The sequence below is a fragment of the Carya illinoinensis genome, chromosome 9, assembly GCF_018687715.1.
Source record: "Carya illinoinensis cultivar Pawnee chromosome 9, C.illinoinensisPawnee_v1, whole genome shotgun sequence".
Lineage (NCBI taxonomy): Eukaryota > Viridiplantae > Streptophyta > Magnoliopsida > Fagales > Juglandaceae > Carya > Carya illinoinensis.
In genome coordinates, this window is record NC_056760.1 from 41,528,443 (window position 1) to 41,545,055 (window position 16,613).

General features: G+C 35.7%; 3 protein-coding genes across 7 annotated transcripts; all 3 read right to left on the reverse strand.

Annotated features, from left to right (window-relative positions):
- Positions 1 to 88: 88 nt before the first annotated feature.
- On the reverse strand, positions 89 to 4,446 carry LOC122276163 (putative serine/threonine-protein kinase). 3 transcript variants are annotated; one of them, XM_043085693.1, is made up of 7 exons: positions 4,148 to 4,446; positions 3,880 to 4,023; positions 2,775 to 2,887; positions 2,484 to 2,694; positions 1,846 to 2,083; positions 858 to 1,008; positions 89 to 564 (listed from the first exon to the last, which is right to left on the reverse strand). In XM_043085693.1, the coding sequence occupies exons 2-7, from the start codon at positions 3,962 to 3,964 to the stop codon at positions 208 to 210; spliced, it is 1,155 nt and encodes a 384-aa protein (XP_042941627.1). In that variant the 5' UTR covers positions 3,965 to 4,023; positions 4,148 to 4,446; the 3' UTR covers positions 89 to 207. The 3 variants fall into 3 exon arrangements, with proteins under 3 accessions (XP_042941627.1, XP_042941626.1, XP_042941628.1); XM_043085692.1 differs by having other exon boundaries at positions 4,135 to 4,446; XM_043085694.1 differs by having other exon boundaries at positions 3,892 to 4,023; positions 4,135 to 4,440.
- Positions 4,447 to 8,305: 3,859 nt separating this feature from the next.
- Positions 8,306 to 11,867, reverse strand: LOC122277307 (protein BSP1-like). The gene is made up of 5 exons (XM_043087261.1): positions 11,305 to 11,867; positions 11,126 to 11,201; positions 10,133 to 10,244; positions 8,966 to 9,904; positions 8,306 to 8,776 (listed from the first exon to the last, which is right to left on the reverse strand). The coding sequence occupies exons 1-5, from the start codon at positions 11,393 to 11,395 to the stop codon at positions 8,531 to 8,533; spliced, it is 1,464 nt and encodes a 487-aa protein (XP_042943195.1). The 5' UTR covers positions 11,396 to 11,867; the 3' UTR covers positions 8,306 to 8,530.
- Positions 11,868 to 12,053: 186 nt separating this feature from the next.
- Positions 12,054 to 16,484, reverse strand: LOC122277308 (protein yippee-like). Of its 3 annotated transcripts, none has more exons than XM_043087263.1 (6): positions 15,664 to 16,484; positions 15,279 to 15,418; positions 14,248 to 14,291; positions 12,850 to 12,958; positions 12,709 to 12,764; positions 12,054 to 12,633 (listed from the first exon to the last, which is right to left on the reverse strand). In XM_043087263.1, exons 2-6 carry the CDS (start codon positions 15,372 to 15,374, stop codon positions 12,546 to 12,548), a joined length of 393 nt encoding a protein of 130 aa, XP_042943197.1. In that variant the 5' UTR covers positions 15,375 to 15,418; positions 15,664 to 16,484; the 3' UTR covers positions 12,054 to 12,545. The 3 variants fall into 3 exon arrangements, with proteins under 3 accessions (XP_042943197.1, XP_042943198.1, XP_042943196.1); XM_043087264.1 differs by having other exon boundaries at positions 15,279 to 15,449; positions 15,664 to 16,483; XM_043087262.1 differs by lacking the exon at positions 15,664 to 16,484 and having other exon boundaries at positions 15,279 to 15,657.
- Between the last annotated feature and the right edge of the window lie 129 nt (positions 16,485 to 16,613).

Genomic DNA, 16,613 nt, shown 5'->3' on the forward strand with positions numbered 1-16,613 from the left:
TGCACAAGTCCTGATGATGGGGCTGTTGACATATTATAGACCACTTGCCATGCTCAAAAAATAAAATAAAATGATGAATTTAAAGAGATTTTACAGGTTTCAATCAATTTACTTAATCAAGAAAGAGAAGGTTTTCAATTGGCAGTCGGTCAAAAAAAATATTAGATAACAAATACAACAAGCCAGTACGAAGAATGGGAGAATGGATCATCTTGGAAGCAACGTTGTCTCAGTTTGAGAGCTATATGAGTGAGTTAAATTTACAGAAGGATTTGACGGTTGCTTTTGCTTCTCTGCCCGAGATGTTTCCGAAACATTAATGCCACTCGGGTGACTGGTAGAACGAACCCTAAATGTGCCTGGCTCTGTTAGTGCCTTTTCATTGAGGTGCACTTCCTTGGAAAGCATCTCTACGACTTGCTTCATGGTGGGCCTTTGGTGTGCACCGCCCTGGGTACAAAATAACGCGACTTTAATGAAGCGCATCACCTCAGCCTCTGGATACTCGGTCAGTTCAGGATCAACAATGTCCAGAACTCTTTCTTCTTTTCTCAGTTTCCATGTCTGCAATATATAAACATAAAACTCAGCACATTCTACAAGAATATAACTAATGATAATGGCAAAAGAAATGGCTCCAAATGACTGCTACTATGTTGCAGAAAGACAGTAGACAACTTGATTTTTCACCTTGTCATGAATCAATAATAAAAAAATAAAAAAAAAATGATGAGGCCGGAAACCAAGCCTCATTAGGTGGATGTAACATCGGATCTTCCCCTTCCATTGGGTACGAAAGTCACTCTTTTAAAAGAAACGAAAACCAAAAAACTGGTAATAAAAGTTTAGAAAGATACCCATTCCACCAGAACCAGTAACTCCTCCTCAAATGCTGCCTTATTGCTGCTTCTACCACTAACTATTTCAAGCAAAAGCACCCCGAAACTGTATACATCCGCCTTCCTTGTGAGTTGCCCTAAGAGTGCATATTCTGGGGCGAGATATCCGCTGCATGTACATGGGATTGCTAGTGAGATGCAAAGTGGGAGCAATAATAAACAACACATTACAATTGGCATATCACATGGGCAACTCTCCTGTTCTCCCACTAACTTGAAACAATTTCATGTCCAACGGAACCCTCTCAATCTATGACTACTATACAATTTGGATCCATTCCCGTTATTACATTCTTATCTCTCACTCCCCATCTCTTTTCGTTTACCGGTTAATTACATTCTCACCAGTACAGTTTTCTTTGTAGTAAATTCAGGTGGTCTTTTAAATTTAATTTTATGAGTTCTGTTATATATTATCTTGCCTGAAAAGGTGGTGTGCTCCCCATGTTGACCACAATACAAATTGACAATGCACCAGTATTCAAAGACATGATGTATACAACAACAGATTAAACAGCGCAAGTAATGAACTATCTCATTTGAATAAGACCGATAATGAGCATGGTTGTCAAATTCAGTATTGCTTGTGCATGGAACAATTTCTTGAGAATCCCATCAAACTGAATTTGAGAATTTGAAGTGAAGGAAATGACTACAAATGCTTTCTCCTAATACGTGGAAACTTATTAACGATTTCTGCTACAAGCACATAAATGGGACTGTACCTATAACTTTTGCCTTCCACCTTTGTTTACAATGGAGTAGTCATTTGCCCAGACGAAACTTAAAGCAGCTGATTTATGAAGCTTTACAACAAAATCAAATGTGATGTTTGGATATACTTAACTATCTGGATACTTCACTAAAATCAAGTCTAACAAGTTTCTAAATAAATAACCATGCAACTCACACAGTAAAATAAAATGCAGCATAAAGTAATGCTTACATGGTTCCCGCCACTCGAGTACTAAGATGAGTGACATTGTCTGGAAAAAGCTTTGCCAGCCCAAAATCTCCTATTTTTGGATTAAAGTTTCCATCAAGAAGTATATTGCTAGCTTTAATATCTCTGTGGACAATAGGTGGTTCAGATTCCTCATGCAGAAATGCAAGACCAGAAGCTGTACCCCGGCATATAGCAGCTCTTGTTGGCCAATCCAAAGCAACATGTTTACTTTTTGAACCTGAAATAATTTCTTCTGGACGTTAGCAAAACCCTGAAGAGAGACTAAACCTTACCCCCAATACATCTGAGGAGTTAATTCATCAATCTGAACAAATCCAATAGGTTAATCCAGTTATTTTACAGATAAATAGGTCAAAAAATCCATCTCGAGTAACATACCAGTCTGGTGCTTCAAATCCAATTGTTTAATTTAATTAATTCTGTATTACCTTCCATAGCGTATTCACACCCACTCACCCAAAAATGTGTCTCACAACCAAATGAGATGGGCAAACTTTCATAAATGGTATGAGTTGATAAAGATCAGGCTAACAAGTCATCAAACATCTAGTGGTACATAATTTAAAAAATGTTTAAATTCATCCAATAAACATGAACTCTGAAGATCTGATAGTTACCTAGCAAAGCACTTGCAAGGCTGTTATTTTCCAGATACTCATATACCAATATCCGATGATTGTCCTCAACACAGCACCCAATGAGTTCAACAAGGTGTGGATGTCGTATATTTGATATCATATTAATCTCCGTCAAAAATTCATGAGTTCCTTGTTTAGATCCCGTCGAGAGAGATTTAATCGCAACTTGAGTACCATCTCTTAAAACACCCTGCAATTAAATAAAAGGAAAGTTGTGTAAGAATCCACCAAATAGCGGGGGGAGAGAAAGGAAGAGCTGGTTAATCTCACTCTATAGACAACTCCATAGCCTCCTCCACCAATTTTTCTTGACTGATGGAAATTTGTAGTTGCTGATCTCAACGAGTTATAAGAAAAGCACTTTACATCGCTGGTAAGAATTCCTGATGATGCACAAAAACAGCAAGCAAAAGACACGTTAAATCATGTGGGTAAATTTTCTCTGTGTCCATATATTAAATGGAAAAGTGAGTAAAACCATTAAACAGCATCCAGTTTCTAACATGTTTCTTTCCCCAAATATAAGTAGGGTAAAAAAGAAGAAGACAGATCTGTAAAGGTGCATTTTTGGCTAGCCTGATACATATTCACATAATTTTCAAACTTTCTTAACTGGTTTAGATGGTATCTTGAGTGAATAGTGTATATATGCTCAAAAGTGTCTAATTGCAGACGCGCTTATCATTCTGCAAGCAATTTATTAATTCACGCCGCACCCTTCTGGTTTGGTTATCAAAATTCAGGATTAAGAAAAGTTTCATTCCACAATATTGGCGTTAGAAGTGATCCAAGATATCAGAAGATTTGTGATTTAGGCTAATTCTGGCTTGACTCAAATCTGAAAGAGGACCAGTTATCCAAATCCATGAACACGTTCAAACATTTTGAGCTCAAACATTTTAAAAAGCGTTGATTTAAAGAAAGACGAAATCATAAATATACATCTTGAAATAAGTCCTTTTTTGAATCAAAGCAATCAAAAGTTGAAATAACTTTCCAAAGGAGTTCAAGAAATAGCGGAAGGGGACAGGGCCATCTGGGATGTGTTAGAGAGGTATAAGGACACTGCTGAATCAGCATTTGAATCAACTTTGGATTGAAAATTTTAGCTTCACAAAACTTTATTCTAGCGTTTGGTATATACAATAAGATGCAGCATCAAAACTTTCCTAACCCAAAAGTTGCAAACTACATGCCTAACAGAGCCTTTATGCATCAGCTTGATAAGAGAACCAGAGTCCAAACTGGAAATATGATCATGGATTCTAGATAGATAGTGACCATTAAATTAAAACGGTCCATGCTGCAGAATCAGGAAACTTCTAATAGGGGATACAGAACCGAGATGCAATCAATGAAATGAATTCAATCGTACCTAGTTTCTTACCTTCTACCCGTGTCTGATTTACACCATGCTTTCCTTTACAGCCGCTGAAGGCACCAAACCATCCACAACTCATTGCTAAACACTTGGGGGAGTTCTTACACTAAATTCTTTATCATATCTCCTTTTCAATTCCTAATTCATCCAAAGTAGATTCAGAAAGCTAATTAATCAAAATGTAACGAAGTAAACTCTCAACCCCACCCCCACCCGAAAAGAAAATAGACATGAAAATCAAAGAATTACATAAAAATCTAACATGCACTTAGGAGTGTTACGAATTCCAAAATGCCCGAGCCAAAAAGGAATTGGATGTTCTTATTCTTGTGGGTTTGTAGGAGCAGCAAACGCCAAAATCCAGGTAATTTATTAAGGAAGGTGGATTGGGTCGAAATGAGTGGGGAGGAAGGATGAAACCCATTATCAAAATGTTTTGAAATATGAAAACCACATTTCAAAGCCTTGGCAAGTGGAGAAAGGTCAAAGGTAATAGTTATCTCAAAGGTGATGGTGACCTTTTTGTGCATTATTTCCTTGTCTTGCACTTTGGCTCTACCATGCGAGGAGATAGACATCAACCCCTTGTACACATTGATGGAATAAGAAGTTGGGTGACTTCAGACTTATATTTGCCCAAAAAACAAAAGAAAAATACTTAATGGTCAATATATTTCTTAAGAAAACGGCTATTGGGTTTGCAATCACTCAGTCCGTCGGCTATTTGCCCAAAAAAACCAAAGAAAGAGACTTTATGGTTAACATATTTCTTAAGAAAACGGCTATTAGTCTGCCATCACACGGTCCGTCGGCGAAGAGAGTTGAATATTGGATTGCTTGGACGTCTGTTCATGGTCGGCATTTTAGTGTATTTTGAACTGGAATTCAAAAATGCTAATTGAATTTAGTTTTGACTTTCCGTGTTTCAGTCCGCAATTGGCTCCTGTGAGCTTCCGAGAATTGTAGTTGCAGTTAACGTTTAGAACTGTAGTTGTATACACGTCCGATGTTTTAACGTGGCGGTTACGAGGTGGCAATAGAAAATGACATGAGACAAATTTGTTTTCAATCATCTTCACAATTTATATACAATTTTAAATATAATAACATTTTTATTATATTTAAATCCATTAAATCAAAATAAAATTTAAATTAATATTAATTTATTATATAATTGTAAACAAATTGAGTAACAATTCCATAATTTCTTTTCTTTAAATAGGATTTGGCTTGCCTCCAATTACATTTTTAACATATATCTCCTGTTAAAATTTAATGGTAACTGATCAATGTAATTTATAATAGTAATAATTGTAAAAGAATTTTAATTTTTGTGTAATAGCAACAACTGTAATAGTAATAACAGATTTTTTGTTTCTCCCAAATTTCTGACTCTCACCTGACCACCTCCATCTCTCCCAGATTTCTTTTTCTCCTCTTTTGCACGTGCATTAGAAGCAGCACGGCTACCCGTGGGAAGGATTATATCCCACCAAAAAGTTGAGACCTGCCTGCTGGGTTATAAAATCAAAAGCAACCAAGAATCATAAGTGCTAAGTCTCAAGGAGAATCAGTGCAGCCATGAGTGGTTACAAATAATAGAGAAGACTTTAAAAGGAAATATTATTGTGTTTTCATGATGTGTTCGTAATGTAATGGTTTTTATGAAATAGCCATGCGAGGGAGTTATTCCCAAGGCTGGGCCAAGTCAAATGGGCCCGACCCATAAGGTCCGAACAGCTTGAAGGCCTGAGAGCAAAGGATGGGTTAAGCCATAGTCCAAGAAACAGCTGGACAACACTCGCAAGTCAAGGGTTGAAGGAAAGATTATCTGACACCACTATTGGCCAACAACCCCCAACGTGCAAGTTCAAAGACAACATTTGTCCCTGAACCCCGAAAGCTGGACAAACCTTAGGAGTGGGTGTACCTGACCAAGGTAAAAATGACTGTACGTAGCATTACTCATCATATATATATTTGTTTTTATATAGTATCTTTTATAAAGCCAGTCTGAGCTGCAAAATTTCTTCCAAAAAAGTGGATTTTTGTAATTTTCTAGAATTTTTATCTATATATTTCAAAGAGAGATAGAAACAATATATCAAGCCCTACGTACAATGTTTATTAATATTAGTATCAATCTCGTTGACTAATTAGTCTCTATTATTTAAACATAGAATTTTAAGAATCTTGATTCAAGAAAACTATACTAGAATTTTTATTTATGTCAAGTTGTGCTTACAAACATTAAAAATGGATCGATACTTGACCTCTTCGAAAAATTATATTGCACATGATATATAATATTAGGGAAAGTCACATTCACAGGTGACTTAACCCAACTTGTGACAGATACAACCTCTTGCTTCTGTTTTCATGTGTGACATAACTAGTCTCACTGTTCATGACCCTCCCCGCTTGCCGAAAGGCCGCCATCCAACTTGGACAGCCAAAACAGTTTCGAGGAAAATAAAGAAAAGGGGTAAGTAAGGTTTGGTTGTTAGGAGGTTTAACAATTGATTGTTGTTTTATTCCGGTGTTGCTGATGGAAGACATAAATTTGATAACAATTAAAATATAATGAAAAAAGATTAGGAGAAGAATAAGAGAGAAATTTTGAAAGTTACATCTTGATTATTTATAATGATATAAATACAAAATATAAGTATTTATTTATAAAAAAAAAAATTACACAGGAATAAAAACCAAATCTCTTGATAACATAAAATCCCAGTATATTATAAAAATCATATATTTAATTTGATAATTTAATTTTCATTTTGAAAAATAATATTCGTAGTATTTTCACCTAACATGAAATTATTAGTGAATAAGTAAAAAATAGAAATTACTTTTTTAATCATTTAAAGCCACGTAAGCGGATGATAATAAATCAATGAGAATCAAAATAAGGATAAATAGCATTATTCCTATATTTTAACAACAAGAAATGCTCGGAATCCCGATAAGTATTTCTCTCGATATTTTATTTTTACACTTACCGGAATTCAAATTTAGTCCCGAATCGAGGGCTGTAAAGCCACTCTTTTTACAGCCACTTTAACAATACCCCTTACTTCTGCGTCATTCAAGTATGATATTATACATGAAATGTTTAATCAAAGTGGATTTTGGAACTCATGAATTCTGATGTAATATATCGTGCAAAAAGGAGGTCCAAAATATCCCAACTCATTTTATTTTTTATTTTAGGAAGGACAAGATCGTGGCGTAATAAGGTCCTCATCATTGATTTTAGAAAAAAAGGTGAGATATCTCGTGAGAACGTGAATACGATGAATGTTGTTATCATAACAGGCTGAAGCAGCCTCAGCCTCGTGTAAAATAACACGAGATGCAAAACAGACATTTTTTATACATATATTTAAGATCTCTAATATCTGACTTTTCAACTTTTCAGTCGGAGTTGGTGTCCAAATCCAATGCTCTAGCTTCAACTCCAACTTTGTCTCCAATTTTATAAATATAAATTCAATATTATACATGTGTTATAAAAATATATATTTATTTATATAATTATCATATATGCTAATATATATAGTTAAATCAATAATATATTAGTATGAGCTAATTATTATAAAATAATATACTTATACTATGATATAAATAAACTTATGATAGTTTAGTATATGTGAACATCATAGTATTACTACCATACATAATCAAGTATAGAAATAAGTTAGACACTAATATTTAAGTAAGTCTAGTATAATAAGTTAATAACACATATACTAATTTACTAAAGTATAACAACATGTAATTAGACACTAAAATGTTTGGTATATAATTAAGTTAAAAATAAGTTAGACATTAGTATAATAACAAGTAATAATAATGTATAATAACATATAATTAAACAATATAGTATAAGTGTTGTATAGAAATAAATTAGACACTAGTATAGAAATAATTAATAAGTCTAGCATAGACATAAGTTATAAATAAATTAGACATTAGTATAAAATAATAACATGTAATATTATAGTATAATAACATGTAATTAGACATTAAAAATAATATTTAATACTATAGTATGATATCATGTAATTAGACACTATAGTATAAGTCTAGTATAAAAATAACTTAGATGCTAGTATAGAAGTAAATTAGTTAATGATTTAGTTTTAATTTTTAATTTTTTAAAAAATTTGAGATTTGAAAGCCCACAACAAATTCTTTTTTAAAATGGACTAAATATGAAGCTTAAAAAAAAGTCCAAAGAAAGCCCAAATCCGACTCCGCTATGATAAGTTGGAGTTGGAGTCAAATTTAGGAAAATCCAACTCCGACTAAGTCGGTGCTCACCCCTATTTAAAAGTATAAATACATGTATGTTCAATGTGTTCAGGGTTTTGCGGCATACCTGCAAAGAGCAGAAACTCTTGGGTCTACTTGGTAGATAAATGTGAGGGAGCTCTTCACTTTCCTGTTTTTCAAATTCCGGATACAAGTAGTCCTTTCGAATAATATAGTTTAGATGATAATATGACTCAAATATCTCTGCAATTGTTCATAACAGGTTGTTGCTAAGATATGTTGATAGTTAGCCTACCATGTACAAATAAAACATCTCCAAGCAATGACTAGCATGCACTGCCTTTTGGATTGATGATATTTTGGGTCACTTACCATGAGAGGAATTTCCTCTCTTGCTTAGCTCATGATCGTCTTCAATTTCACTCTCATCTAAACAAAATGATGGATTTTTGGCAAGTGGCTCCGAACTAGCATTGCTGCTACAAGCAAGAGGGGAGTCAACAGCACTAACTGTCATTTTTACAGGTCTTGATCTCACACTGCAGATAGACGAAGCAGGAATGTTTGGCGCAACTGGGCATAGGTCAAATTGGATGCTTCGTCCTATATCCTGCGATACAAAAATCCCAAACCAAACCAGGAATTGCACTTAAAATCATATTCACATCATCAATATATACATGCATTCTGTGGTAACACATTAATAAGCCACCATTTGAAATCATTCAAGATACGCCAATACACCTAGCTAACACGTAAGAGGTGGTATGTAATTACAAGAAGGATACAGGTGCCATACCATATGCCTCAAAGCCATATCCAGAGACTTCTTTGAAAGTGTTCTTCCAAAGCCCGAACTGTCACTGAACAAGGACTTACTACCTTGATTATTATGTGTAAAGCGACTATCATCTTGCTGTGGTGGTGCAAGTTTCCTCATGTTTACTAATCTTTCAACCATCTTTGTTCCAACAAGCACAGGGCTATCTATCTCGCTGTCATTTCTCCTTGATCTACTATTCTCTTGAGTGGTGATTCCATTACTATAGGCACTGCCATGAGAAGCTCGCCCTATAGAATAAGAGCATGATTGTTTTCTCGTTTTCCCACTTGAAACAGAGTTGATAGAAGATGACCTAGCACTTGGAGCTTCCAGCTTGTCCTTAGAAGCTGAAGCTGGCCTCTGTGGAAATGATTTCCTTAAATTTGGAGGAGCCTCAGCAGAGAAACCAGCCTTCTCAGAGGGTTTGCAAGACCTAGATTTAGTTTTTAAAGAACTTCCACGTGATAACAGATTTCTCGAATTTGTGGGTGCTGACTTTGCTGAAGTAGATCGACCAGGAGGAGCAGATAAACTAGGTGCAACTGATGGGGTCAATGGTCCACGGTTTGGTGTGGCTGATCTTGATGTTGACTTCAAAGCTGGTAAGGAAGGTCTGAAAGTTGGTGTTAAGGACCGAGAAGTGGATATAGAAGAAGTCGTATTTCTCACCTTTGGAGCCACATTCTTAGTGGAACCAAAGGTGACTTGCAAAGTAGGTGTGGAGGACCCTGAGGGTTTTGTTGCAGAGGGTAATGTGGGCCGTCCTGTTGGTGTTTCTGGTCTAGGAGCAGTCAAGCCCCCGGATAATGAAGGCTTTTCATTATTGTCACCTGAAGAATTTTGTCCAGATGGTAAATTTGGCTGCTTTGGCGGCATAATGCTCCTTGAAGCAGCTTCTGCTGGGATCTTAGTTAGCTGCATGCCCATGAAATAGAACACAGGGAAACACAAATTTGCAGATCATAATAGAAGATGCGAAGCTATAAAATTCAAACATTAGAGGGACCGGGAAGATATATGCTAAAAAAATATGAAGAGCAAAGTAATGGTCTATGTGTCAAGTGTTAAAGCTGCACATTCACGGTCCTGTCAAGCCAGTTGACAAGGCCCTTGAGCATCCAGAACTAGAATCAAACCTCTTACCCTAGATTTCTGAGCAGTGGGAAGAGTATTAGGAATCTCAATCTGACTCAATACAGTTTTCTTTGAATCCTTCTCCAAAGAAGGAAAAAGTGAGGTTTCCAGCGGTATAAGCCTGAATTTGGAAGAGGGTTGTCATCAATACCAAGAAAAAACAGATAATTCTTCCATAAAGCGACAACATATAACAATAAGGAATATGTCACCCTCTCTCTCTCTCTCTCGCATGTGTGCTTATGCACACATACATGGGAGTGCATGTGTGAGAATATACCTATGTATGCATGCAAAATCTATATGTATCTGTTCAAATTTTCCGTCCTAGATGATCAACAGCCATAGCATGGGTTGAGAAGGTTATTCATTTCCACTGGGGAAAAATCAAGCATTCCACAATCCAAACCAGATGACAATAAAAGGAACTACTCAAGAACCCTGCATACGTGCAGACAGGTCTGCATGAATAAAGCTTAAAAATAAGTAACTTAGTATCTTCTGTATGATACCGTTAGCTTTAGTGGAACTTTAATCATAAAAGACTTTCAACGTGTGCGAAAAGAAAAGTAAGAAAATGCTTGAGCAACAAAGTGACCATACACGACAGGAATTGTTATGACCAAGACTTTCAAGTGCAATCAAGAACCGCGAAAAGTTCGATTGAAATTTTGAGCATAAGATGTACCCTGTTACAGCATTGGCAATTCCGGTGGCCAGTGGGGTCCATCAAAAAACATCATTCATAAAATGGAAATAGGATGCTCAAGTTTGTTGGCTACTCAGCGAGTTATTGAAATCAATTATTAACACGTAAGTGCGTTTCTTTTAAACAGCGTGGTCTAGAATTTAGCGACATTTTGCTCACAATTTTTTTTAATCAATTTGAGAAGATATTGTAAACGGAGTCCCAATTGATGTTTAAGTCTTTGATCACGGTAAAATAAATTGCTAAAAAAATATATTGAAAAGAAATGGAGGAGTTTTAAGTTTAAACATCACCCATCATGATCAGATTTGTCATTTTCCGAGTTCCAGAATTCATCGGCACGGGCCTTGCGGGGCGGTGGAATTGACTCTGCAAAATGCAACATCGTCATCAACAAAAACAAAACAAAACTCCGACGTACAACTTACAAGAAGAATGCTAAAATCGATCCAGAGAGACTAAAAAAAGGGACCTGAATAGTTGTGAGGGAGGAGTAGATTATTCTTCCGATTGTCCATGCCAACCAACACTGCGAGCTCTTCTTCTTTCTCCTTCGTCATCATATGTATCCGGAAAAAGCTTCTCTCTCTCTTTCACCCTTCTGTTTACCGGTCTCTCTGGACACTTTCAAAGTACTCTCTAGAAATGAAGGCTACGAGTAGTACTAAAGCACGGCTATCTGTTTCAAAACGAACTAACCAATCTCAAAAACGAAGACGGATCTGAAGAAAATGCTTCAAATGCAGCAGCTGAAGGAACCCTCGCCACCACAGAGTGATTGTTGACGAAAACGGAGCAGTTGGGAGTTGAGAGTTAAGCCGCCGGGTTTTTCCACGAATGAAACTTTAAAAAATGGAGGATTTGAATTGCAAGTTGTGACCAAAGGAAACGGCTACAGATTTGAGGAGAGTTTACGAAATTGCCATTTCAACGCAATTCAAAGGGACGGCACACTGCCCAATGGAACATCAAAGTACGCGTCGGGATTTTTTCGGGTGCATTCATTCAAAATTTTTAGAAAAAACTACAAATCTTCCTAATATTCATACATCTTTCAAATATTACATTCTTTTTACTTTTTCTTATATTTTTCTTTTATCAAATATTTAATATATAGATAATAAATAAAATAATTTAATTAGTTTAAGAAGAATAAATTCAAAAAAAAAAAATTAAAATGTTAAAAAATTAAAAAAGATAAAAAAAAATTAATGGTTGTAATTGAATAAGTCACAAAGGTTAAAATATTTTTAAAAATTCTAGGAGTTCTTGATCCACTATAAACCCCCGCCCCCCTCTTTTATTTTTTTTCCCTCCCCAAAATGGCGATTGAAGCTCTCACCTAAAGCCCACTCCATGCATATCTCTTGGGCACAATATCAAGCGATCTCGTCAAATTCCCATTAAAAGGACTACACTTGGACATATTATTGGGGAAGTCCAAGTCCAACCCAAGTTTGGAGGCTAAAATAAATACTCTTTTTGGGCCACGATACATCTCAGCCCAAAAAGGAACAAGTTAAATGCTAGGCTATACTTTCATGTTACATGCATCTTTCTTGGGTGGGCCGGACAGAGGCTATACATCCATGATCCAACTCACCCATCAACCATCCCACCTTAGCTAAGTGCACAATTTTTTTTTTTAAACAAAAAAATATCAATAGTAACTAAAGATTTGCAATTAAAAGAGACGGTCACTTTCAATAGGATTCAAGCATCATCAGCATCGCTTCCATCAACTTGAGGTTCATGAATTGACATGTAGTAATTGCTTCCATCAGGACCCAACACCTTAAACCTGCTCAAGCAATAAAAATTGAAAGATCCCTCTTAAAAGTTATGGGTGCAACAAGCATCAACAGTGATTGGTTACCTCTCGAGGATATATTTCCCTTCCTTGTACTTCTGGCTTTTCTCATGTGCAGCCTCCTGAAAATAGGGAGCAAATTTTAAAAGACAAAAACTTGGAAAAACTGGGTTGACAAGTAGAGAGAGATTTCAAAAACAGTCTCACATATTTCCATCCCAGAATTGATCCGCATCCCACACAAAAGATGTCAACAACAGTGTGCAATCCAGTAATCATCATGCGGTCCTCTTTCTCTCCAACTGTGACATTCACGCTGTGAAAGCTAAATGTTACTTGAAGTACTCTGTATGTAAGATTACAAAATGACATGATAGCAATGGGGCAGTTGATAGCACTGTGGTGATAAGACTGGTAGCACTGGGAAAGCAAAATGCATATCTAGGATGCAAGTGATGATGAGATTTACCGTCAATTAGCCCAACCATAGTTATAGAGCATCCCCATCCGATTCTCTAAAGCACTATATTTCCTATAATTTGGAATTTATTTTAGAGTTTTAATCAAAATACACCCAACATCCGATTCCCTATTTTAGGGAAAAGGTTTAAAGAATAAACAGTAAGTCCCTATATTTGGGGACTCACTATCCATTCCCTAAATCATTTTTATCAATATTTTATTCTAATATATAAAATAAATAATTTTCCAATCATCTACACTTTCTCTCATATTCATATTTATTATAGTTTTAAATAATAATTTTAAAAATAATTTAATTAATTACGAAAATATAAAAAAATTAATTTTAAAAATATTATCATATTCACAAAAAAATAATTTAATTTTTTTTTTAAAATATTTACTAGAGTAACAGTTCAAAAAATAAGAAAAAATATTGAGTAGTTAAATTTGTAAATAGAAGTGAAAAAAAAAAGTAATAAAAAAAGAATAGAAAAATGTTATTTAATAGAATAGAGATAAGGATGAGGAATGAGATGTAGAAGGTTTTTGAAAGATGAATAAAATTTAGTGAAAAATTTGAGGAAATGTGATTTTGAGTTAAATTACAGGGATGAGGATGAGGAATGGGATGAGGATGCTCTAAGGGAAGACAATGGTAAAAGATAACGCAGTTACACACGGCATTATTTAGAGGGAAGACAATGGTAAAAGGGAATGTAGCACTGTTACAAAGGCATTGTTTCTCATTCCCACAGGCAAGCTTTTATCAACTCATTGGTGGGCATGGAGTCCTTTTGGCTGCTCATAGCAGGCTGGTATCGCGGGATTCTTTTTCCCGATCAATTAGAGCACTGATTACTGAGAAACAGCCTTTTGGAAAATAGAATGACCAAGCAAAACATTTTGGGAGTGATTATCTATTTTCTCATAGCAAAACCTATTGGTAATTCAAGCAGCCTCTCATACCAAAGTGACCAAATTTTCAGTTGGACCTATACAACATTGAGGAGTGGTTTAATTTGCCAATATTCAGACACTTTATATTCAATAATAGATGATTTATTGCACGTAACAGATGCTACTTCCTTCACATGTGCTTCTTCCTAACTAGTAACGATGCCAAAGTTGAAGAATGCTTACACTTTATCAAAGAGATAAGCCTTTCCATGCCTGCAGTGAAAAGACTGATACAGAAAAGTAAAGGGTTAGAGCATAACAATGAAGGGAATACACGCCAAGTTCAAACAAAGACAAGAGTCACAAGAGACTAACAGCACATAGTCTCTGAAAAGGGTAATTTTAATATTGTCACTGCCTTAATTTGATTAATTATTTACTTAGGAGGAAAACATTAGACCCGTTATTTCAATTATACGTGTAATACTAGACACAATCTTAGAATGTGCAAGTCACGCACACTTCCTTTAAAAAGATTTGAGGTTTATCATTAAAAAAAAAATGATTTTTCCATGTGGGTCCTAGATTTAACCATTTTTTTCAAAGGAATTGGTGAGGCTTGCACATTTTAAAACTGGAAATACGATTTCTCAAAACTAAAACCACTGTTCATGTTTCTGGATTAGCATGGTTAAAGCATGATAGTAGTCACACTGGCTTAACCCAACAAGGTTCTAAACCAGGTTTGAACATTGAGCAGCCATTGCAAACCTTCAGCAATCCAATCTCAAAGGTTTGAACACAGCAAACTATGGCATGGAAAGCAAAATAAGGTAACTGGGTATCTTGCAATTCTTCATATATGAAAAAAAAACAAAAACAAAAAAACAACGAAAAAAAGGAAAAAAGAGTAACACTAATGCAACATCGACACAATATTTCCAAATTAATTAACCAAGTTAAACAAAATCATATTAAGGCTTCCCCTTTTTTTATTTTTGTGTGGGTGTGTGTGCGCGTTTCTTAACCTCTTTTCGTTCCCCTAACAGAGTTATAAGTGAAGGGTCTTCCTTTTACCTGATATCTAATTCCCTATTAGAAAGTTAGCATGAACTCTCGATACAATAATAATAATAATAACAGTAACAACAATAATAATATGTCACACATTAACAAACACGACGTTGCATCATTAAACATTACGCTATGATTATCCAGAAAAGAGCAAATTGATCAACACTGGGTTTGAGACATAGCGGGTAGCGAAACAAAACCTTCGAAACAGTATCATCAGAAAGGGCGAGGTGTGTTTTGCAGTGCTTGCAGCTATAGAAGCTTCCTTCAAGAGTGATCACAAATAGCCTTCCCATCTCTCGATTTCTCACCCGTCACACGCACAATCAGTTCTCATTTTCTATTTTCCGGCGAAGCCATCCAAAGTGGATCTCCATGTTAGACAAAAGCATTAAACCGGAAAAACCCCACAAGATAAAATCAAATAAAGTTCATTAAAACGAATGTAATACAGCACAAAAAGAAAATCAAATAGATGGGTTATCACAATGCAGACTTTTATTTCACGTAGAGGGAAATGGCTACGAAAGAAATTAAAGGAAATTGGATTTCATTTCTGATCTGTAATAGCAGTTACAAACTTACAACTCAGAGGGAAGCACAGAAGCAATCGAACCGTATCATCGAACGGAGGACGTGTCCCCCTCCCCTCTACATGTGTACCATTTTTATACGGTAGCATCAAAGCGAGTGAAATTGGGTTCCTCCATTTAATCATTTCTTCCGGTATCTTTAGTCGATTGGGCAGCATTCTATTGGAATTCTTAACGCTTTAATGTTTGATTTTACTTGTATAATAATTCAGATATCACTTGATGGAAAGAGAAACACTTTGCAACAGTCCTGTTGCTGTAGGGGAAAAACAGTCCACCTACAGGCTGGTTACACGTAAGATAAAGGGGATAGAACGGAAGGCAGCTATTAATTCTTCTAATGGCACAATTGACCTCTTCCCTCTCTTTCCCTTCGAATCTCGCGAAAAGAATAAATTCGAAACCTATTGAGATATTGCCGAAATCTTTCTATATCTGATTTTCACTTGCCGAGATCTTGCTGTCGCTGCCACTTCATGTTACTTACCAATCCGTTCTTTACGATTCTTTTTCGGAGTTATCTGCATCCTCAATTTTGACATCAATTACTCTACTAGAGCTCGACATCAATCTCAAGTTAGAAGTTGGACCGATTAGGGTCAACACTAACCATTTTTCTAGATCCACCTCACATCAATAACTCGACCCATGCCACCTTATCGCAGTTTTAGACAAGTTGTCTTTGACCTGGATCTCTAAATGCCAAGTATGGCTTGTAATGATTATCAGGCAGAAGATGATTCTTTCGCCATTTGAAGCAATAATATATTAATAAAATATTGCCTATCTACCCACAATACCCAGCATCGTAATTTCCATTTTGTCCAAACTGCCAAATAAGGACTTTAATGTGTTGTTTTGTGTAAGGGATGCGATCTGGTGTAGACAAGTGCATATTTAGTCACATAATATACTGATGTGGTAGAATGAAATTAGAGGGCT

Bases quoted from the DNA above. Each gene is read 5' to 3' on its own strand.
- LOC122276163 (XM_043085693.1), bottom strand. From the start codon at position 3,964: ATGAGTTGTGGATGGTTTGGTGCCTTCAGCGGCTGTAAAGGAAAGCAT. The intron at 2,888-3,879 runs GTACGATTGAAT...GTGCATCATCAG, and splicing joins GGTAGAAGGTAAGAAACTAG to GAATTCTTACCAGCGATGTA. The intron at 2,084-2,483 runs GTAACTATCAGA...AAATTATTTCAG, and splicing joins CCTTGCAAGTGCTTTGCTAG to GTTCAAAAAGTAAACATGTT.
- LOC122277307 (XM_043087261.1), bottom strand. From the start codon at position 11,395: ATGATGACGAAGGAGAAAGAAGAAGAGCTCGCAGTGTTGGTTGGCATG. The intron at 9,905-10,132 runs GTAAGAGGTTTG...ATGGGCATGCAG, and splicing joins CCACTGCTCAGAAATCTAGG to CTAACTAAGATCCCAGCAGA. The intron at 8,777-8,965 runs GTATGGCACCTG...TTTGTATCGCAG, and splicing joins ATATGGCTTTGAGGCATATG to GATATAGGACGAAGCATCCA.
- LOC122277308 (XM_043087263.1), bottom strand. From the start codon at position 15,374: ATGGGAAGGCTATTTGTGATCACTCTTGAAGGAAGCTTCTATAGCTGC. The intron at 14,292-15,278 runs GTTTTGTTTCGC...TTTCTGTATCAG, and splicing joins CTGATGATACTGTTTCGAAG to TCTTTTCACTGCAGGCATGG. The intron at 12,765-12,849 runs GTGAGACTGTTT...CCCTATTTTCAG, and splicing joins CAATTCTGGGATGGAAATAT to GAGGCTGCACATGAGAAAAG.